Genomic DNA, 22,277 nt, shown 5'->3' on the forward strand with positions numbered 1-22,277 from the left:
ACTCACGTGGTTACTGTTGTATCTCGTACTATTCCTTACATTATTGATAAACCTGATATTTCCAAACAGTGTTCATGACACTTTTTCGCGTATCCAACAAGCCTTGAAATGATAATTTTAACAAAATTCATCTTATGTACCGTATAAAATCTTTTAAATAAATAAGCAGTGATTTAAATAACTAAACTGTCAAGTTTATTAGTAATAAACTCATAATATAACATAAATATCATTTCATAAATAGTTTCTATATTGTATTCAAACATAATTATACACATTCTATTTATTAATAAACTTTTCTTAAAAGTATTGTATTCGTACAAAACATAAAGTTGATAAAAACATATCAAAGTAAATATATGAATTTTTCTAAGATATGGAAACCATGAAAAACGTGAAAATATAAACATTACAGCCAGTAACAATAAAAACAGTGGAAGATAATCTTTACAAGAGATATCGAGCCGAAATAGAATAACGTTATTTTAAAAGCGATAATTGTATTATTATAATACTTCGAATCGCATTAAATCATTTTATTACGCATGCGGTCAAAAGGTATAAATGTTTGCTTCTAAGTAATCATTAAAATTGATAATTCAAGTATGATGTTCTTATAACTTTTCTGTGTTTATGTGATTAACTTTCAAGCTTATCATGATATGTATCGATAACGATATGTATCCGAGTACCTATTTCAAACATCGATATTCATATAAAAGGAAATCGTTCATTCGTATCATTACACTGCAGTTTCAAAATTCTTCGAGTTACAATGACACGTCTCGCGTTAGTCGTCTTCATAATCGGCGTCGTTTTCGGCGGTAAGTAAATAATAGAAATTCAAACAAATTAAATTCTAATCAAATAAATTAAAAAATTAAATTCTATTAATAAACTCCATTAAATTCGACTCTTCTTTAATAGTAACAAACGTTGAAATAATCCAATTATAATTCTCTTATCTGTTCTGAATTCGCTAAAGTTGAATTTCATGCTCTGCATATTACCTGGATAGGAACGAAATGAAAAAATAACAAGTTCGTTACTATGCATAATATTGTAATAAGAAAAATTAATTCGAAATTTGATTTATATAGACGTCTTTGCCAGCAACCAAACGAACGAGATTGGCGAACAAATCGTCGGTGGCACCAATGCTCGCCTTGGTCAGTATCCTTATCAAGTATCGCTTAGACAAAATGGAAGACACTTCTGCGGTGGCACTCTGGTTACCAATAAACACGTAGTCACTGCTGCTCACTGCATCCACGGTATTGTGTCTCCTCCATACAAGGATTTCACTGTCGTAACTGGTACAGTTACCCTCTCAAGTGGTGGTCAAACCCACGCTGTTAAGTCGGCCGTCTACAACCCCGATTTCAAGCCTACCTCTGCCGAGTCTTTCAGAAATGACGTTGCTGTAGTCACTGTAAGTAAGAAATCAATATCGTAGAACGGAATAATATTTTACAACGTACAAAGTTCTTCAGTTTTATCGAAATGTAGCATTAACATTAATAACGATAAAATATTTATTTCTAACTGTGAAAATGAACCCACGCCAACGATACAACTGTACATCGTCTACATCGGCGATATTACAATTTCACCTTCATAGTTACCTTCCTGTATAGTCATTCAAATCAGTAGTCATTATTACGTCTTACTCTTTTTCTTTTATACTATATAAATAGTTGCATATAATACACATCAAAATACTTTATTCCAATTGATTGTAATAACGAACGTATCTGAAAAGAAAAAAAAAAGATGTTACTCGACCCTTTCACAGCGAGAAAAATTGGGGCAGACAGTCAAATATGTAACATAATTATCGATATTTATTCCCTATGTGTATAAAGTTGAAAATGTATATATTTTTTTGTATGTAAAATCTTGTAGATAAAGAGACATGTAATTAGTTTCTAAATCATTAATTCTGAATTCTACGTCATTTTGTTATACTGTCAAAGGGTTAGAACGCATGAAAACTCAGATAAAGCTATTTCCTTTAACCAGATTTCACTTGCAAATATATCAATATTTGTAATAATTTCAGCTCGCTAGCCCGGTTAGCATAAACGCTAACCAGAAGCCAATTCCTCTCGTTTCTTCTGATCCACCAGTTGGTGCAACATTGAGAATGACCGGTTGGGGAAGAACCAGTGCTAACGCAGGCAACTTGCCTAATATCCTACAAACGACAACCGTAAATCTTCTAAACAATGCAGATTGTCAGAAGCGCTTGGGAATCCAGATCTACCCTGGACACTTGTGTGCCTATAACAAAAAGGGTGTTGGTATCTGTATGGTACGTACTAAACTTCAATTTTATGTTCTTCAAATTAATATGATCACATATCACAGCTAATATACACATTCATCGAAGTGACACCCTAATATTCTACTTCAAGTTCAAATTTCTAAAACTAAAAAATGGAATATATATACAACATTTCTTTCATATATATATATATAATTTTACAAATACTTACACTCAATTCATATAATTCGCCATATAATTATATGGTTATTCAAGGTATGAATTTAGAATCTGTTTATAATTTTCCAAAATTAGTTTCACAAAAAATATTTGTTCTCCCTACAGGGTGATAGTGGCGGTCCCCTTGTCTACAATGGCCAACTTGTAGGTATCGCTTCCTTTGTCATTCCATGTGCTGAAGGCTACCCTGATGCTTACACTCGTGTCTCTCAATACAAAAGCTTCATCAACAGAAATTTATTTTAATTTAGAATCCGAAACTTAAATAATAATTATTGTACAATTCATATTTTCTATCCGTAAATAAGCAGAATTACATTCACTATAGTGTCAATCGATTAATTTGATATCTTGTAAATTTTAATCTTTAAATTTATATACAATGAGATCAATTACTATCGTCAGTGAACGATGACGTCATCGACGCTGTTCCACTGTCCTCGCCGTCTTTGGTATCGCGGAACGTGTGGGTCAGTCAAAAGGCCCACTCGATTGCGAGGTTCCTTATAGAACTTTTACTGTATATCATTAAATCGCGCAATGCTTTATGTTAGGTATTATCGCCAAAAATCAAAATTTGATGGAATGACATTACAGTTCTCAGAAATAATATACAGTTGTTATAAATAATATAATTCATCGGTTAATTTGCTTTATGCATTTCTTTATTTTACCTCCATATTTGCTTTTACGTATTATTCTTGTCTTGTACTAAAAATTAATTTACCTATTAGTTTCTAGTTTTAGTGTCTAGTTCTACAATCTACATACAAATACATCGAGCTATTACTGCTATTCTAAGAATATCAGTGTAAGGTCTAACAAACTCAAGATACAATTTGTAAACTAATTTCGAAAAACGATGTTTTATCTCTAAAAGAAAAATACTCTGTTTACAACTTATATTGTAAACAGCATTAATTAGGTATATCCTCCCGCTCAAAAATTTGCAGTATGTTTCGGTCTCAACAGATCTTAAAGGACATCATATTGCCTTAAAAGATAATGACTACCTTGAGTAAATAACTGTTTTATTCATAATGTTATTCTTTGATAGTGTTGGAATTATAATTGGAAGACTGCGAATGTTTATGCAAATTGTAGAGAATACAATTGGAAACGTAGAACACGGATAGAAAATTGTTTCATCTGTCAAGTATTATAGGAAGCGCTATACTTTGAATATTTCATACATCTGTTCATATTATGTGCATTCTGTGCAATTTCGTTCTTTCAAATTTGTTATAAATTCATAAAAATTCGCAATCGTGTTAACTTGTTTAACTTGTTTAACTTTCGTATCTTGTTTCTCGGACAGATATACGAAAACGTTTGTCGAAAAAGCAAAAGATGTTTCAAACACTCGGGCCGGATTGTATACACAGAGTTTCTAAGAGAGTTCGCATACTTTCGTGAGCCGCTGTATTTGGTCAGCCGTGACAATATTCCACCCTCTTTCGGCATTGATTTACATGGACCGCGACCCTGACGAGGATAAGCTTTATTAGCAGAGACGCCACGGGGTTGTTCTCCTCCCGCACCCTGTTCCACGTCGACAACCCTCTTGCACAGGCGCGTGTACATCGCATGACGTAGTCAGGAAAAGTATTGCCAAGGGTAGCATCGTGCACGAAATGCGGGTTAGTAGGGCACGAGCGTCGCGACGCCGAGCGTCGACGTCGTGTCAGTACCACCCGTTCGGTTTCTCGCATTCCTCTTCATTCGTCGGTCTTTTATACAAGAAGTTATGTTGACTCCAACGAATTAAATCTACAAAACGATTGAAAACAGTGGAATCTTAATATTTTGGTGCAAATGCTCATGGGATGCGAAGTTGGTGGAGGAGATGGCTATGATCAAATGCTGCCTCGAGACAGAGGTGCCTGACGTTTTCGAGATTCTCGCACGAAAGTGCACTGACCCAGGCTGTAAGTACAAATCAGTTGTTTTACGATAAGATGATAAACATTTTAGTTAAAAGTAAAAATTTTAGAAATGATATATGCACTGCAGTATGTACAGTAACTGGAAACAAACCTTCTATACAACTGTATTTATCATAGCCGGTTACATATTAATTAATTAGGTTCATGTATATTAAATTTCGTATCGTTTCGTGGCATCTGCGTGTGACTACAAAAATTTGCACTAAGAAAATGAAATGTAAAATGTAATAAAAAAAACATTTTATTGGAAAATAACTGTACGTGCAAATACCTCTTGCAGGCACTTTAAGTACGTATGTATTAGGACACTTACTTCGATGCATTTGTTGGAAAGTTAAATAAATTGTTAAAAAGCTTCCTCGATAAAAATAAAGTGGAAATTATCTACAAAATCGAGTACAATCCGATTAATTCATTATCTATAAAATACATACACTTTGAACTTATTCAGTTGAAAGTTGTTAAAGGAATTACGATTGATGCAGTTTAATTTACTCTATATTTTCGCATAACATTCTTGGTAATTCCATAAAATTAACTTTTAGACTTTTATCTAGAGTTCAAGAGTCAATAGGAGATTGACTGAAGCTGTGGAACACGTGCTTTCGCACGGTTGTTATCGCAACTCGCAACAGTTTCCATGTAGTTTGACAAACCTACATCTGGATTCTTTTGATATAACATTCGCAACCATAAAATTGTGCATCAAAAGCATACAAGAATTATTATATAAGTAGTTTGACAAAAGAGTTATGGGAGCAATGAAAAATAATCAGTTGTAATGCTTTTCATTTCTTCGAACTTCTGCAGCTTTGTAGCGAAAATTGTGTATTTATGACGGCATTAATATAAGTCTATCGATTTATCGATGGTGTATATAAGTAATATTCATTACTTTGCATAAACTTTGAGGATATCCTGCACACTATATTATCTTGCAAGTGTTTCATGTTTCAATCGAATACCTTCGTACGACCTAGTTTAAGTTTCCTAAAAACAAACTGTATGTTGTAATATTTGCAAGAATATAATATTTGAAATAAAATTTATTCGTATTATTTATATTTACTTGTCTCGTATTATTTTTACTATCGTAATTCGAAGAATATAAGTATAGCGTGGATGTTCCCGTGGCTCAGAATAAAACGAAAACCAAGAATGGCAAAATTACATTGTAAGTTGCGTTTCCTGAAAAAATCAAATTTGAAAACTTGTTAAACATGCGTGAATTTAATTCATTTCCGACTGAACAAGATCAGACGATCAACTGAAAATTGTTCTAAAAATTGTGTAAAAGTAAGTTAAGAATTTCTAATCAAGTGATTCTATAATTTTGTAACAAAATATTCGCTAAAACACACACACGCACGCACACACATACACACATTTGAAAATAATACAAAATTGTATGCAATTACAAAACAGCGTATAATAACCTCAAAATTCCAAGTTGATGTTCGACCAAATTAAACGATGACCGTGTCTTTATTGCATTTTCGTAATCAATTTCCTAATTTTCTAATATGTAACATTAATTTTACGACATAGATAGATGATATAAATTGATTTTGGTATACTAAGTATGATAGAATAATTTCCATATAACCGTTATTTGCAAACGTGCAAACAGATAAACGCGCGATATTGTATTGATTTTCGAAGCGCGCTGTCAACATTCGGAACATCTTGTCTTCCTGAATCGGTTTAGCTGACAGGCGTTCGCGCTTTTACCTTAAAATAGTTTTTCCCCAGATAATGCACGTATATGTGTCTCATAAAGGTGAAGAATGCAGTTCGTTTGTGTTTGTGCACAGTACACTGATTACGTTAAAGTGGAAAATCCATATTCGTGGGTAACTAACGTTGATAACTGAGTAATTAATTTCTTTGATCGTTAGTAAGAATTGTCAATTTTAGTAAAAAGAAAGCGATTCTCTTATCTTCGATTCTTTATTGCATTTCTTACGACAAGGAAGTACAAATTATGGACACCTGCACTTAAAAGTTTGAAGAATAGCGTTGACACGATTAAATACAGTGATTAGAACAATATACATTTTAATGGAAATATTTAAATATCGATGAGTATGTTTCTTTATTTTAATTGATTTAATTCCATCGTTTCTTTCATGAATAATATTTAAATCTTCTAGTAATTGATATTATTGTATTTATAATCCATATTATACTCATAATAACTGTATGCAATGAGAATAAAGATATCGTAGAATTGCTAATGGATAGCGACAGTACTTACGTGTTTAATAATATTTAAATCTTCCAGTTATTCTACTTTTAAATAAGATGATGTTAAATAAATTGATATAAAATTTGTAACTATGAGAAACTATATCTACGCTTCATTTGAAACGTAGTTAAAAACATAATATGATAAAACATCTTTAAATAATATGTTTCTTTATAAAATAAAAAAAACATGAAACTTTTTCAATATCTTTTTTAAATGAAAATTCAAATATTGAAAAAGTAAATCATACTGCCATCTTTCGACTCTTACCTACATTTTGAAATGTAACTCAGGTCGACAAAAACGAAATAAATCTTACCGACCTTAAATTCTTCGTGACAAAATTTTGTCATTGAAGATAAATGTAAATTGGTCTATGATAAACTGTACAAAATACTTGTTTGTAACTTAACTCATACACATTACAATTACTGTACAAATTAATAAACTCCATATAGTAGTATTTTACACTATTTTATAAATAACAATTGCATATAGAGCAAATCGCATAATGATTTTTGGTAGCGGCTTAAAAGTACACATTCTATTGGTTACATCAGTCGATCGAAGTTTGTTCGAGTGTACAGTAGTTTTTCGATCGTAACGAAATGTTTGGTAAATATCGTGATTTTGTTTTGAAGCGTATAATTTTTTCGTGAGATGTCCCTTTCATATTTACGTACGATTAGTTAGTTTTCACCTATCATCCGATATATTTCACGGAAACATATTTTTCGCCTGTGTATATTTTCTTTCCTTCTATTTCTGTCAGGTTGTTGCTGGTGCTGTTCAGCTTTACGCCCACGATATAAAAGACTCGTTGACAATATCTTTCCAGTAAATCCTCAGGTAAACTTTATATTTTTGATATATTAACAAACTTTCATAATTATTTTATATTATCTCTCACAATAAATATATCATATCGCAGTTTCATTACGTAATTCGTATTTTTCATGTATGTATTAATCTATAACATCAAATTCATTTAAAAAGAATATTGTTATTTTATTGAACAATATAAGGACGAGATATTTGTTAGGTAATTAATCATATTTATTAAAATATTAATTGGCTTACTCACTTGTAATTTCTTTTTTCTAAGTGAACTGAATTTTGTGTCAATTCTCACATAGTTTACAAATATTTTGTTTATGTATAAATATGTTATTATTAAAAGATATATATGTATAAGTACAAGAAGGAGTGTATCATGATAAAATTATTAATACACATGCGATTGACATTTAGTCTTGATTTTATTGATTTTTAAATTTAAAACATCAATCTTGCTATCTAATATTATAGAAATTAACATTTAGTACTTTTTATATACACTAATATTTTTATAATTAGGATGGCTTAGTAAAAAATAACATGGAGAAACTGACCTTTTATTCATTGAGTAGCCCTGAAAAACTAGACAGGATTGGAGAATATTTGTTTCAAAGGGCTTCCAGGGACATTTACAGGTATGACACAAACAACTTAAGTGATAGAGAATTGCATATAATTAATTTAATAACTGTTAAAAATGCACACTCATGTGATCAATGTAAATTCTTGTTTACTTATGTTATATGCCAGTCATATAAATATGTCATTAATCATTATCTTACAAAATGTTAATTTCTTATCTGCATGTATTATATTTAAATAAGAAAATATATAAATAAACATATTTATAATACAGGAGAAGAAATGGATTTGTTGTCATTGCTATGGAAGCAATGGATCAGCTTTTAGTAGCATGCCATGCTCAGACTTTAAATTTATTTGTTGAAAGCTTTTTAAAGATGATACAGAAATTGTTAGAATCTACTGATCCACAATTACAAATACTGGCAACCCAATCTGTAAGTTTCATTAAATAATTTTAGATACTTTATATTATTATATTTATTTGTATTTTCTAATATAAAATTGTTTTTAATGTTACTTTATCATTTATTACTATCAAAAATAATTGTATTTTTGGCATCTTTCAATTCAGTTGAACAAAGTGCTGGCTTCTTCCAGTTTGTCCGGTTTGCAAACATCGAGCAGGATACGCCGTCTTATCACACACGTTACGATTTCTTTGTATCAAAATACTCTGCAATGTGCCACTCCAACCACAATGACCACGCTATCCGCAAACAGATACGGCTTGCTGGAATTCAGGGATTGCAGGCATGATCTTTGTATAGTTAAATATGTATAACTAGTAGTTTAATCAAAATTATTTTATTATAAATTGGAATTAATTACATATTTGTTGTTTTTAAAAAATTTATTGTATTATATTTTCTAATATAGGGTGTAGTAAGGAAAACACTTTCTGATGATCTAGTAGAAAACATTTGGGAACCTGTGCACATGGATAAAATTGTTCCTTCGTTGTTATACAATATGCAAAACTCAAGGTGATATATACAGAAGAAACCACTGCATATGTACATTATGTAAACTGATTATTATGTATATATTTACAATTTCATTTTGATAGATATTCTAATAAAGAAGATGCAACACCAGATAGCCCAACTGAGGAACGATCGGACCCACCACAATTTGCAGAAACTTGTATGCGAGAACTCGTTGGCCGAGCATCATTTGGTCATATAAGATGCGTTATTCGACCCGTTCTAAGGTTTGTATGTTACATTTTCCATTTAAAGTTTGTCATTGTATACCTTTTATTGTGAACAAAAATAATTGGAGGTAAAATTTTAATGAACATATTAATACAATAAAAATTATTTACAGGCATTTAGATAACCATCAGTTATGGGTCCCTAATTACTTTGCTATTCATACATTTAGGATAATTATGTTCTCCATTCAGGTTAGAAGAAAATCATTAAATATTGTTAATACTTATCAATGGGTATTTAAAAAAGGATAATGAATAAATATCAAAATATATCAAACATTTTTAGTCACAGTACTCTTATACAGTTGTGGAAGCATTAATGATTCATCTTGATGATCATTCAAAATCATCCCCCAAGATCAGAACAAGTATTGCAGATACTTTGTCCAAAATTATTTCCATTGCAGCTGGTGAAAGTGTTGGTAAGTTTTAATACATATGAAAATTTGTTTATTTGTATTGCAGAATTATATAAAATAACATATTTTTAAAGGTCCCTCTGTGTTGGAGATAATAAATTCTCTGCTATCTCATCTTAGAGTTAGTGTAACAAGAAATCAATCTTCAAGTAATGATGAACAATTATATCAAGAGGCTCTTATTAATGCCCTTGGAGAGTTTGCAAATCATCTTCCAGATTATCAGAAAATAGAAATTATGATGTTCATAATGAGCAAAGTTCCATATAGTCAACCAGATCGTATAGTTTCAGTCGGTAAAGGAGATGTGCTACTCCAAAGTATTCTTCTAAAATCTCTTCTAAAAGTAATTATACATCATTAACACGAGCAAAACACGCACGCTACTTAATACATACTTTTTTCTTATTACATTTGTGTAAATACATTTCAGGTTGGCACAAAATACCAAACTATACATTTGAATACAACTTTTCCACCAAGCTTTTTGGAGCCATTGTTAAGAATGTCACTTGCAGCAGATGCTGAAATGCGGCTTTTAGTACAAAAAATCTTTCATACTTTAATCGATAGGCATCAAAATATTACGAAACTTGCGAAACCTACGTAAGTTGTCAATAATAGATTGTTTTAATTTATATCATTTTTTTTCTTCTTCCCAAATATAATCTTATCATTTTTATTGAACAGAGTAAATGTTGCACAACTTGATCTTACAATCGAAAAAGGATCCAGACCAGATGTGATATTTATTCGTAAACATGGCCCTGAAATTTATTTAGCGTTATATGAATCGTTAGAATTGGCAAGTAACATGGTGGAAAACGTAGAATCTATATATACAACATTGGCATTACTTGCCGTGGAATTGGCCTCAGAAGAAACTGTGTTGGAGTTATTAAGATTAGTGCTGAGTCTTCAGGATTTGGCTTTAACAAGTGGCCAAATCAGTATTTCACTCAAATTTAATTTGCACGCTATTGTCATCAGTTTGCTTGTACTAATATCTTATGTTTGTAATATTACTTCACTCATGGATTACGCAAATAAAGTAAGTTACAAATTGTTTCGTTTGTTGGTACATATTCTGGTCAATAAGAATATATTCTAGTTCCTTTAATTTTTATATTTTAAGATTGTAGAAGTACGACGAAAGGAAGCACCTCATCTTTTGCCTGATTTGCAATCTCAGTATGATAGTGGTTTATCTTCTAGATTAGCACCCGCTCTATTAGTTGATCAAACTGTTTTAAGCGAATGTTTAAAAGGAGCTGGTCTTGACAGTGGAAAATTGCAACAGGGATCTGGTTATAGTAGTATCTCACTACAACATCGGTAATAGTAATTATAACAATTTTTCTCATTTTATTAATTGTGTAATCTTTGTAATTATCAATTTCATATTTTTAGGCATTCGTGGGTCGATAGTGCTGGACGAAATTCGTTAGCCGATATTAATTCTGGTGCTACTGAATTAGATAGTGGTGGCTCATCTCCTGGTGTTCAAAAAGTACATCCTTTATATATAGTTCTAATTTATTTATAACCTTCTAATAATCTATTTTTTGTATACCTTTCATTCTCAGAAATTACCAGGAGAAGAGTTAACTTTTGAGAGTATGAAACGAATTCTAACAGAAAATAATAATAATCATGTCATAGAGGAAGAAAAACGAATGCAATTATCGCACTTCTTTAGAAACGCACCATTCCAAGATTTGGTATCAAAGACACAACCAAAGGTATAAAAATAGTTAATAAATTTCTTATTGGTAAAAAACATAAAAATAATGATAAATAATTTTACAGCATGATGTTTTACAAAGTAAACTGTCAGAGATATTTAATACATTATCCGTTGATCCACGAAATGCAACTCAACCAGGTGGACCACCAACAGATACCAAACCAAGTCAAGCTCCAGCTTATGAAATACATTTCCCAGAATTATTTGTTTATTAAAATGACGAGTTTTTTCTTGCTATGACATTTTTATTAAGTTGGACATTACAATTGCCATATGTCAATTATAATCAACTTAACTTATTTATACATTTTACGTTAAAAAAATGTAGAACAATTTGTACATATAACGCATTTTGATACAGTTTAATGTGTGCAATTATATTTGCTTAATATTAATTACATTTGTGTATATATATTTCTTTTTAATATTTATAAATGATTAATACTTATTATTATTTATTTATAATTATAATAAGTATTATTTCAATTTTGTTAAATTTATTGCTCGTTATGTTTGCAAAAATATTTAAAATAATTTGAAACTATCATTTCATAATTGTTTGTACTATGTAAATTAATGTTGCGCGATTCATAACACATTCCTTCTTGTGCAACCCATAAAAAGAAATAGTGGCACATTTATGTACTAATACCCTATTACTGATAAATTATGTAATATAATGTCAATGCTGTTTTATTGACAAGATTTGCTTTAATATCCGCATATCACTGGTATAATATTGTATAAAAATGTAACAAAATTTTGAGGAAGTTGTAATGAAGTTGAAATATTCAAAACAAATTAAGGTTATTCAAAATGATATATGTATATATAAACATAAAATTTAAATTGTAATAGGTAAATATTAACTGTGGGCTAATAAATATATTCATATACTTGAAGACAAGACAATTTTTTTTATTGAATTTTTTTGTGTAAAGGTTCATACTATTACATTACCAATACAATTATTTTCTTTTGGATCATTGAAAGATTTTGTACAAAATACCCAGATGATTATTTACCAAGTACTAAGTAATTGGAATGAACACAGATGTTGGATTACATGTTGAATGCTTCAAGATTTATTTAATTCAATTTCTTATAATAGGAATGCTATCAGCCTCAAAACGAGCAATGTAAACTTTAATATTATTATGACGTAAAAATGTGAGAAACATGTTCTGATATCCCACGTTAATTGGTCATTAATGATTTCTGTACAATTGTAATCTGTAGTGTATATAATTGTGCAATAGTGTGAAACAGAATTAAAGTCTCGATGTTATTTTTTTGTTTTTGTTTTTATGAGCAATCAAATTAAGGTTAGTATGTAAGACATACCACTCATGCAATGACTACTTAACATAATGTAATTTGAAGCGTTTAATTATCTGTGGTTCCGATGTGTGCAGTCAATTTGATACACTCTGGAAAATTCTTCAAGGCTCCACCTTCAATAATTCCACATCAAAGATAAGGACAGCATTTGGAGGAATAGTGTGTCTATGTCAAGGATAACATCACAATATTATTCATATAATTATTAAGATTAACTATTTATGCCCCATTCTTCCTCCATTCCTATATTCTACTATTAAAAACAAAATTCAAATAATAACAATAGTAATTAAAAAAATAGTTATTTAGTAATAATGGCGTTACTTTAATGTATTAATTTCAGTTACTCATAATATGCAAATATTGTGCAAAATATAAGAATTTACAATAATTTTTTTTAATTATGAATAGTTTTAAAATTTAATAATTATAAAATTTGGTTTTATGCTTTTTCCTTAGATTTATCTCTAACATTAATAATACTACAAATGTTTATCTTATATTAAAGGATATACTCCAGGATGTCCTCGGCTACCATAGGCAAAATCTGGTGAACAAGTTAACCTAGCACGTTCTCCAACACACATTTGAGCAACTCCTTGGTCCCAGCCTTTAATAACTTCACCTTTACCGATTTTGAACTTAAATGGCACTCCACGGTCCCTACTGGAGTCAAATTTTTTTCCATTGTCAAGGGTACCTATTATACATTTAATAATTAAAATTTCACAAAATTCAAAGTACTGTAAATTATAAACAGTAATATTTTACTTCATCAAAATGAATAATGTGATTTAATAACAGTAATAATTGTCACATTAAAAATTATTTTTTATTTTTAAATCCTATTATCAATGTATACAATTTAATATGAATGACTTGAAAAATATTTACCTGTATAATGAACAACTACGGTCTGTCCGGTTTTCGGATATGTCTGGCCTGCACAGACATTACAAGAATGGTCGCATTATAAATGAAAAGTACAAAGTACTAAAATTTCATACAATACTAAACGTATTGAATAAAGATCGAAATCGCCTTATTTGGAACGGACCATCGCCAAAGCATGGTTTTCATAGATTTTCAGGTTGTAAATAAATCTCACCGACTAAACTTTCCGGCATATTTTAATCACAATAGAATTAATGGAATTTAGTCGAAGTTGAACAGGAAAAAAAACACGAGGTGTGACTCGAAAAGAAAGAAACAGCAAATCGAAAAAGAAAAATGAAAGATCGCAGAATATCGTGTACAGAATAATTACCATCTCCAGGAGAAAGAACTTCTACATCCACGCCCATGGCTATGTATTTTATGTCACAGAAATCGGATTCCTAACGAAGAAATAAGTAAATTTTGTTATACAAGACCGGGCAGCTCGTATTGCTAAACAGAATTCACATAAATGTGATTCTCGTGGGTGCAAAAAACGATGCTAGATCCAATGCCGTTCGATGAATATAACAAGGTAACTGAAGACTGAAGATACCCTCAGGAAAGAAATTTTAACTGGAAATGCCGCCGTTAGGTTCGCTGCATTTCAGATCTTCCGGTTAACATACTACGATCGATATGAATATTTCCGATTCCGCAAAATTTGAAATAAATATTGTTTCCTTGATTTTTATACTTAATATGTTGTATGAAAGAGCTATATAATTAGACTGCAAATTTTTATGCATTCATAAGAAATTTGAAAGTGTAAAATTGCACGAAATGCACATAATATGAAAAAATGTATGAAATATTCAAAATATAGTAGCTTCTGTAATAATTAGTAGGCACTACCTTCTTTTATACCTTCTGCATTTTTAATTATATTCTCAAAAATATGAATTTCATATGAATAGAAATCCGCAGTCTGTATATAATTTACGTAATTGGAATAAATGATATTTATTTATATATTCGAATTATAAATTCTTAAACTAGTCATATTTTGAAGAAAAAAATAAAAAAGTTAATTATTCTAAAATAACATTATGATTAAGTAATTTGTACTGAATAAATGTAGAACTCTAATGTCCTTTATTTTTCGTGTACAAAGATAGTAAATAAGAGAATGAATATAAGTACTCGTACAATATTATATGGAATTATTCAGAGCTTAGTTGCACAGCAAATTCTTATAACAGAAAAAATATTTACAAATCGCTTACATTAAGAGTTCTAATTGCAATAAAAATATATCAATAATACTTGAGAAAAAATTAAAGACTGGTTTCAGCTACGTGTAGAGAATAGTAATATCATTTATATCTATATATATATATATGTATATAAAAAATACGTATAAATATAGAAACAATCGATATACATATAAAAAAATGTATTGAAATCTGAATAAATTTGTTAATTTATACTTTCATATCAACAATGAATCAAGATAAAATATATAAAATATTTATGTAACAATTGGAAAGACAAAAATAAGTTCTTCAAAACTAAATACAAAACTTCAAAAATAAGTACAATTACATAGTGGCAAAATTAACCTTAAATTTAATGGAATTTATCATTACTAAGAATTATTAAATAATCAGCACCATAAATTAAAAGTATAAATAGTCCAAAATAGTATAACATCTTCAAACATTCTTCTATCTCATATGTAAGATGCAATGTTATAATACTTGAGTAAATGCTAAAACTTATGATTCTTCTTTCTCTGCAACATATATTCTTTCTAACAAAGCTAATGATATACTTCCTGGTATTCTTTGATGTTGATTTATTAAATTGTTGAGTGCATCAGCAACCTGAGAACAGAAATAGTAAATCTATAGTATCTAACTTTTCACGTATGTATATTATGACTTTTTATTTTATTTAAACTATAATAGCTCTAAAAAATATTTGAACATTTATTTTCATTACCTTCATTTGTAATTCTTCTGGTGTTAGATTCCCATCATACAGAATTGGTTTACCAACATATGTTGTCAACTTTACAGGAAAACCACCATAGATAGGCACAAAAGGAAATCTGGTGGCAGCATATATTCTCAACCACATTCTCCTACCCCAACTTATCGTTCTAAATGCTTCTCTAATATTCTTCGTAAATAAAGGTATTATGCACTGTCACAAAAATATTAATATTTAAAACTTGTACAAATATAAAAGGAAAGTATAATATAATAACATAATAATAATAATATAATACCACTTTAGCATCCAATGCAACCTTTGCAAAACCCACTCGCTTTTTCCACATTAATTGGTAATAAGAATCTCCAAACTGAGCTTCATATACACCACCAGGTGAGATTGCAAGCATATTACCTTCTTTCAAAATAGTAGAACATGTTTGGATTGTACCAGGTATTACTTTTAATACATCAGAAATTATAGACCACCCGGGGCATTTGAAAAGAAATCTATCTGCTACTGTATGAATTAGCTTCGAATTTAAAAGTAATATTTTAGATATAAAGTAATAAAGGTCTACAGGTATAGCTCCATGATAGTATACAAAAAGTACTGGTTCATTTTGTGGTATATTTTGAAGTCCAACTACTTCATATCCTATAAAAAATACATATAAAATTTCAAGTTTTGTACTTCACAAAAATTATATTATGTAATTCATTTTATAAAAATGATTACTATACTTAATTAATTTCATATGTAACATACCATACCAAATCCAGCCATGGGCATCCCAAACTGCAGCTACTACATTGCGTGCAGCATTTCTCCAGTCTGTTTCATATGCATTTCTTAATCTAACTCTATGAAAATAAAATATTTAGATTATATAAAATTTATCACAAATATATGCTCAAACTAATAACAACCTACCTGTGTAACTTATATATATACAATATTAGTGCAGTTAAATATAATAATATCCCAATCAGAAGTGGAAGTAAAAATGTTAACAAAAGTGGCATCAAAAGCCACAACCATAATGTAAAGTCCACGTCGATATATTCAACTAAAAAGAATAAATAAATTATTTATCGCGTATGATTTTCACGCAAAATTTTCATTTAATATAATATGTAAATAAAAAGTAAATATAACTAATAATATACAAAATTTACGAAAGATTTATAATCTTCCTCTAAGATACTGGTAAGTTAAATATACTATCACTGACAAAATCTCAATTATTTAAACATGCTTATAATACTTTCATTTGCAAATTATTAATGTCAGTGTTTTATACTTATATGCAAATTATATTATACATATAATTATATATGTATATGTATATAGAATTACACTTTTACCTATAGTATCTTCTAAAATTTTCTGTAGGTTAAATATTACGGAAAACATGTTTAGATTACGGGAAAAACAAAAACAATAGTAAATCTATAATTATAAAAAATCTGATACTTCTTTATCAAATATCCACATATTCTATTCACTGTTGGCAATATATTAAACAACAGTCTGCAAATTTTGCTCTCGTTTTCCTCACACTACTCATTTATATTCCTAAATGACTTGTTCTTAATTGTTAGTATCATTCATAAATATTTTAATATGGATTGTTCACGTAATGCATTTTCACAGAACATTTATTGCAGTTTGCATAATTTATAAATAATTTTAACTATTCTTTCTACAATCTTATAAAAATTATGCATGTTGTTTGTTCAAATTTAAGAATTAATTTTCTTGTTAAATAGTGAAGGTAAACAATTACAAATTCAATAAATAGATAGTTAACAATATGTACGTATTAGTACATATATGGTATATATGTACATACATTGTACATAATACATGTATGTTAGTTAACTATATACATTCGTATAATGTCAGGTTGTTACCAGCTAACTTCATGTACATTGTTCTCAATTTACGGATATACATACTAAACACCTCTTATTGTATTAAAGCTTTTAACAATTACATACAGTGGAAATAATATTTCATTTCTAACATTACCATATATTTAAATATCGATATACCTCATATATATGTATATTTAAATATTTGTTATTTATTTGTTATTTATTTGTTATTTATTCTTTAACTTATGATATGTTTAAACCATTATGATTTTTATTAAAACTTGTTAAAAATATACAGAAAGTACATAATATGCAAAGGTATTCCAGATATGCAAAGCAGGTCTTTATTTAGGTTCCATTCATATAGTTATACTCATACAAATTTGGATTTGTATAAAGATTCACAATCCAATAGTAATTAATAATATGCCATCTAAATGATATAGTTCGTTACCAATAACGAATTATAATTTGAATTATTTTAATTAAATTTTTTTGCGGTCAAATGACATAATTATGTACAACTTTACATATAAATCTTAATCAATATTACAGTTAAGTATAAACAAGTTAAAACAATTTTTACAATGTATCTACATTAATAAACACAAATAAATAAGTAATCAGTTTGTAACAATATACATGATCATTCTGAAGATGGCGCTGAAAATTGAAGAAAATATAGAAGACAATATCAGAGAGGAACAATATAAATCACGAATTTTAAACAAGAGCAAGATTGATGTCTAGAAGATCGAAGTGAATTATATAATTGTAAATATTTACATTATTGTAACAGGTACAAATTTTAACAAATAAATTCGTTTGAAAAATTGGGCAAAATAGTTAAGCAACCATAGAAAAAGAAGTTTGATATTGGCATGAAGTTTGGCGGCATATTTCATTGGCGAATTTTCGCATTAATATATACTTATATATATCGTCACTATAAGGAGCAATTTCACGTAACTTTTAATCGTTGCCTATAAGACTGAAAAACGAAATAAATTCATTTATAAAGTGAATTTGGACACATTTAGATTTTTTCTTTAGACTTGCAAGATATTAACGAAGATTACAACGTAACTAAATTATTTCTGTACACTCCGTGTTTATTTTATATTGTATTTTAAAAAGAAAATGTCTATGGTCTCGTCATTTCGTTGTAAATGTGTAACAGTGAATTGTTTATGAATGTTGCTTCAGGTAGAGATTATTATTTTCGATTTTATTAATGTGCATATTGCATCATTGCTAACATATGATGTCAATTCTGTGTGTCAATCTCTTGTACAATCTATATTTTATTAGAAATATTTCCTTGATAAAGTTTGTTATGATAGAATTATTATTCTAATTTGTAACGATGCGTAACGAACCAATGGACGATCAACTTCACTACGACGTGTCAATAGTTAATAAAATGATTTTGCAATGTATCAACATTTTTTTAAACTAAATAGTATCAATTTCATTTGATAAAATAGTAAAACTCGATTAGTAAAAGAAAGACTTACATAGCTGTACTATTCCGATATATTTTTGAAATTTATTTTCGTCGCTTTGTCATAGAAATAAGAATATATAATGTTCTAAATAAAAAATGTCTGAAAAGGTAAATGTCCTTTAAATAGAAAACAAATTGTATCAGTGTAGTAATTACTTATGATTCTACAATTTTTTGTATAATTTATTTTTGTATAATATTTGTATGTGTTTCATAACTTCATTGACATTGTCATATAATTACATATGTTTGAATTGTCGAATAAATTGATAAACATTATGTTTTGTGTAAATAATAACATTCTTTTTTTAGGTATAATACAGTAATGCAATATTGAAAATCTTATTTTATTAAGACAAAATGTCAGATAACAATTTGCCGCACATATTCTATGGACTTGATTCGCCTGGTAGGATAGTACGTATAGAATCTAGTATTACCACACGGCCTAATATTGGTCGTCTTTCAAGTATAGAAGAAACATTAAGAAGATTTAGCACAAATCTAAGGCCAGAAAGACAAACTAATGAATCAAATAATGGTAAGATCATATTAATAAATGCTAAAATTGTAAAGATCATATATGTACTAATAATAACTTTTTTTTACTAATAGTATATATTTATATAATTTTACAACTTGTAGAAATGTTGCAATGCATATACAAAGAAACTGAATGAGTTAATATTTAAAATTGAACCATTGTCAAATACAATTCATTCCAGAAAATTGTTATACATTAATATTACTTATATTATGTATTAAAATGCAAGACTAATTAATTAACTAATTAATTAAACTTGATTAAAGAAATATCTGATGCTCAACCTCCAGCGATTTTATCAAATGAGGAACCAGTACCTATTGTGTTGTCAGAATCTGTAAACATTGCCCAACCGAACGATATGATTGATGGTGCATCTTCCCCAGACCAATCAAACATTAATACATCAATAGCAAATACAGAAGATGAGTATGTATATTAATATATATTATAATTTTATACATAAAAGATAAAATTTCAATACATGCTTCTTAACAAAACATTTTTGTTTAATTCAGCAAAAGATATTGCTGGGTATGCTTTGCAACGGATGAAGATGATGCAACTGCTTTATGGGTAAAACCATGTCATTGTCGTGGTACAACAAAATGGGTACATCAAGGATGTATTCAGAGATGGGTTGATGAAAAACAAAAAGGACATGCAGGTGCACATGTAGCATGTCCACAGTGTAATACAGAATACATCATTGTATATCCAAATATGGGTTAGTTATTTTAATATTTATACATATATTTTAAAACAAGTTCAGATAGATTTATTATTAAAATATAGCTGTTACAATTGCTATAAAGAAATATACTATAAATATATGTATATTGCAATATGTGTGTTAAATGTGATATATTTATTACAGGGCCGTTAGTAGTTGTACTGGATACTATTGATGGTATGGTTTTTCGAATTTGCCCATTTATTGCAGCTAGTATAGTTGCTGCATCTGTATACTGGACAGCTGTAACATATGGAGCAGTAACCGTAATGCAAGTAGTTGGTCACAAGGATGGTCTAGCTATAATGGAACAAGCTGATCCTTTGGTATTATTGGTTGGTTTGCCAACTATTCCAATAATGTTAGTTTTGGGAAAAATGCTCAGATGGGAAGATCAAGCACTTAATCTTTTAAGGCGACATGCATATAAGGTTCCTATTTTGAGGCATTTCTTGCCTAGTAGGTATGTACAAAATATGAAGTAATTATATCATATGTTTCACATTCATATTATTTTAGTTGTTCAAGTGCTGACAGAGTACAATCTGACGATCTACCACCTATGAGTGATCCAATGTCAGCAACTCGTATTCTTTGTGGTGCGCTTTTATTACCTAGCATTGCCAGCATATGTGGCAAAATATTTTTTGAAAGCATACATTCTAATTTTCAAAGAACATTGCTTGTATGTATACATACATTAAATATATTTATTATTAGTTAAATAATTGTCTTAGATTTTTATGAAATGTATGCATTTCTGCAGGGAGGTATAGCATTTATAACAGTAAAGGGTGCATTCAAGATATACCATAAACAGCAACAATATGTAAGACAATGTCAACGTCGTATAATGGATTATACAGAGAGTAATATTTCATTATATAGAAGACAACAAAATTCTGAAACTAACCAGACAAGTTAAATAGATACATGCAAGAGATTCTTGGAACAATACACTATCAAACGACATCTCAGTTAAAAAAAAACTAAACCTCATAATATACTTTTATCATGAAAACAGATGTCCAGTATATTACTTTTATGTAATAATATAAGTTTGTGGGTACTTTAATCAAGTCTAACAAATACGTAAGTTATATATACACATACATACAAAAATAATAAAGGGAAATTATCATATACATAAATATAATTAGTAAGTTATTATCTATCTAAGGATGAACATTTAATTGAAAGAAAATGGGAATGTTACATCTCTTAAATTTAATTATCAGTGAAGTTATACTAATATCGACTCATCCTTCCTTACGTACAAAATAAGAATTGAGATATGTTAATGTCCTTACTACAATTCAGTTTTCCTTTGTACGAAAGAATCACGCAGGAAGAAAATAGCAAATCTGTAGTTTATTAATGATAAAAACTATATTTTATGAAGCTAACACAGCACGAGTTTTTTGTGCTCTGACAAAAATAGACATGGTATGTTTTTAGGAGTTATTTACATTTTGATTATGAGTGTAAAAAGAGATACAGTCTTTAGAAAAGAAATTTATTTCAATGATAGATAAGTCTTGGATTAGGTATTGACTATATTAATATATATAAAATAAAAAAGTTTTGAAATACAAGTTTATTTTATGTAAATGCTTTATTTGCTGTAGATATAAGAAATTAGTAAATATCAATTTAAATCAATAAACCGTGTTTTTTTATACCTTGATAAATATAAATAACCAATAAATTAACTAACTTATCACTTATAATTTTGTAAGTTCTCCAGCTAAATTATATTCGTATAATTAATATTTAAGTTTTTACTGTCATTATGTTTTAAATATTCATTCAAAACAAATTAAAAAGTATATTTATACAATAAGTTAAATATTTAAATTTACAATTTTTTACATATAAAATTGTGGCCCTTTTTGAA

At 28.8% G+C, this 22,277-nt stretch overlaps 5 protein-coding genes and 1 long non-coding RNA gene across 10 annotated transcripts; 3 read left to right on the plus strand and 3 right to left on the minus strand.

Moving 5' to 3' along the window:
• Window positions 1–704: 704 nt before the first annotated feature.
• LOC117159858 (chymotrypsin-1) lies at window positions 705–3,158 on the plus strand. Its single transcript, XM_076624836.1, has 4 exons — window positions 705–824; window positions 1,101–1,432; window positions 2,063–2,314; window positions 2,612–3,158. The coding sequence occupies exons 1-4, from the start codon at window positions 776–778 to the stop codon at window positions 2,750–2,752; spliced, it is 774 nt and encodes a 257-aa protein (XP_076480951.1). The 5' UTR covers window positions 705–775; the 3' UTR covers window positions 2,753–3,158.
• Window positions 3,159–3,819: 661 nt separating this feature from the next.
• Window positions 3,820–11,899, plus strand: stmA (Protein EFR3 homolog stmA). The gene is made up of 16 exons (XM_033340011.2): window positions 3,820–4,434; window positions 7,473–7,549; window positions 8,057–8,172; window positions 8,394–8,556; window positions 8,720–8,872; window positions 8,999–9,105; window positions 9,189–9,332; window positions 9,449–9,527; window positions 9,622–9,757; window positions 9,829–10,100; window positions 10,188–10,360; window positions 10,445–10,805; window positions 10,890–11,089; window positions 11,165–11,264; window positions 11,341–11,496; window positions 11,564–11,899. Exons 1-16 carry the CDS (start codon window positions 4,353–4,355, stop codon window positions 11,714–11,716), a joined length of 2,472 nt encoding a protein of 823 aa, XP_033195902.1. The 5' UTR covers window positions 3,820–4,352; the 3' UTR covers window positions 11,717–11,899.
• On the minus strand, window positions 5,173–6,509 carry LOC117159850 (uncharacterized). Its single transcript, XR_004464648.2, has 3 exons — window positions 5,889–6,509; window positions 5,522–5,640; window positions 5,173–5,442 (listed from the first exon to the last, which is right to left on the minus strand). It is a non-coding gene; the product is annotated as an uncharacterized LOC117159850 (long non-coding RNA).
• Window positions 11,900–12,398: 499 nt separating the features above from the next.
• Window positions 12,399–14,349, minus strand: Fkbp12 (peptidyl-prolyl cis-trans isomerase Fkbp12). Its single transcript, XM_033340012.2, has 4 exons — window positions 14,110–14,349; window positions 13,737–13,784; window positions 13,356–13,542; window positions 12,399–13,001 (listed from the first exon to the last, which is right to left on the minus strand). Exons 1-4 carry the CDS (start codon window positions 14,144–14,146, stop codon window positions 12,944–12,946), a joined length of 330 nt encoding a protein of 109 aa, XP_033195903.1. The 5' UTR covers window positions 14,147–14,349; the 3' UTR covers window positions 12,399–12,943.
• Window positions 14,350–14,850: 501 nt separating this feature from the next.
• On the minus strand, window positions 14,851–17,490 carry LOC117159856 (DGAT1/2-independent enzyme synthesizing storage lipids). Its single transcript, XM_033340026.2, has 6 exons — window positions 17,084–17,490; window positions 16,650–16,785; window positions 16,485–16,579; window positions 16,012–16,373; window positions 15,723–15,926; window positions 14,851–15,604 (listed from the first exon to the last, which is right to left on the minus strand). Exons 1-6 carry the CDS (start codon window positions 17,130–17,132, stop codon window positions 15,497–15,499), a joined length of 954 nt encoding a protein of 317 aa, XP_033195917.1. The 5' UTR covers window positions 17,133–17,490; the 3' UTR covers window positions 14,851–15,496.
• Window positions 17,491–18,249: 759 nt separating this feature from the next.
• Window positions 18,250–22,046, plus strand: LOC117159853 (E3 ubiquitin-protein ligase MARCHF5). 5 transcript variants are annotated; one of them, XM_033340022.2, is made up of 7 exons: window positions 18,250–18,370; window positions 19,416–19,644; window positions 19,914–20,076; window positions 20,166–20,374; window positions 20,525–20,843; window positions 20,900–21,065; window positions 21,147–22,046. In XM_033340022.2, exons 2-7 carry the CDS (start codon window positions 19,464–19,466, stop codon window positions 21,303–21,305), a joined length of 1,197 nt encoding a protein of 398 aa, XP_033195913.1. In that variant the 5' UTR covers window positions 18,250–18,370; window positions 19,416–19,463; the 3' UTR covers window positions 21,306–22,046. The 5 variants fall into 5 exon arrangements, with proteins under 5 accessions (XP_033195913.1, XP_076480979.1, XP_033195910.1 ...); XM_076624864.1 differs by having other exon boundaries at window positions 18,269–18,395; XM_033340019.2 differs by lacking the exon at window positions 18,250–18,370 and adding an exon at window positions 18,547–18,802.
• The last annotated feature ends 231 nt before the right edge of the window (window positions 22,047–22,277 follow it).

The sequence above is a fragment of the Bombus vancouverensis genome, chromosome 2 (genome assembly GCF_051014615.1).
Source record: "Bombus vancouverensis nearcticus chromosome 2, iyBomVanc1_principal, whole genome shotgun sequence".
Taxonomy (NCBI): Eukaryota; Metazoa; Arthropoda; class Insecta; order Hymenoptera; family Apidae; genus Bombus; species Bombus vancouverensis.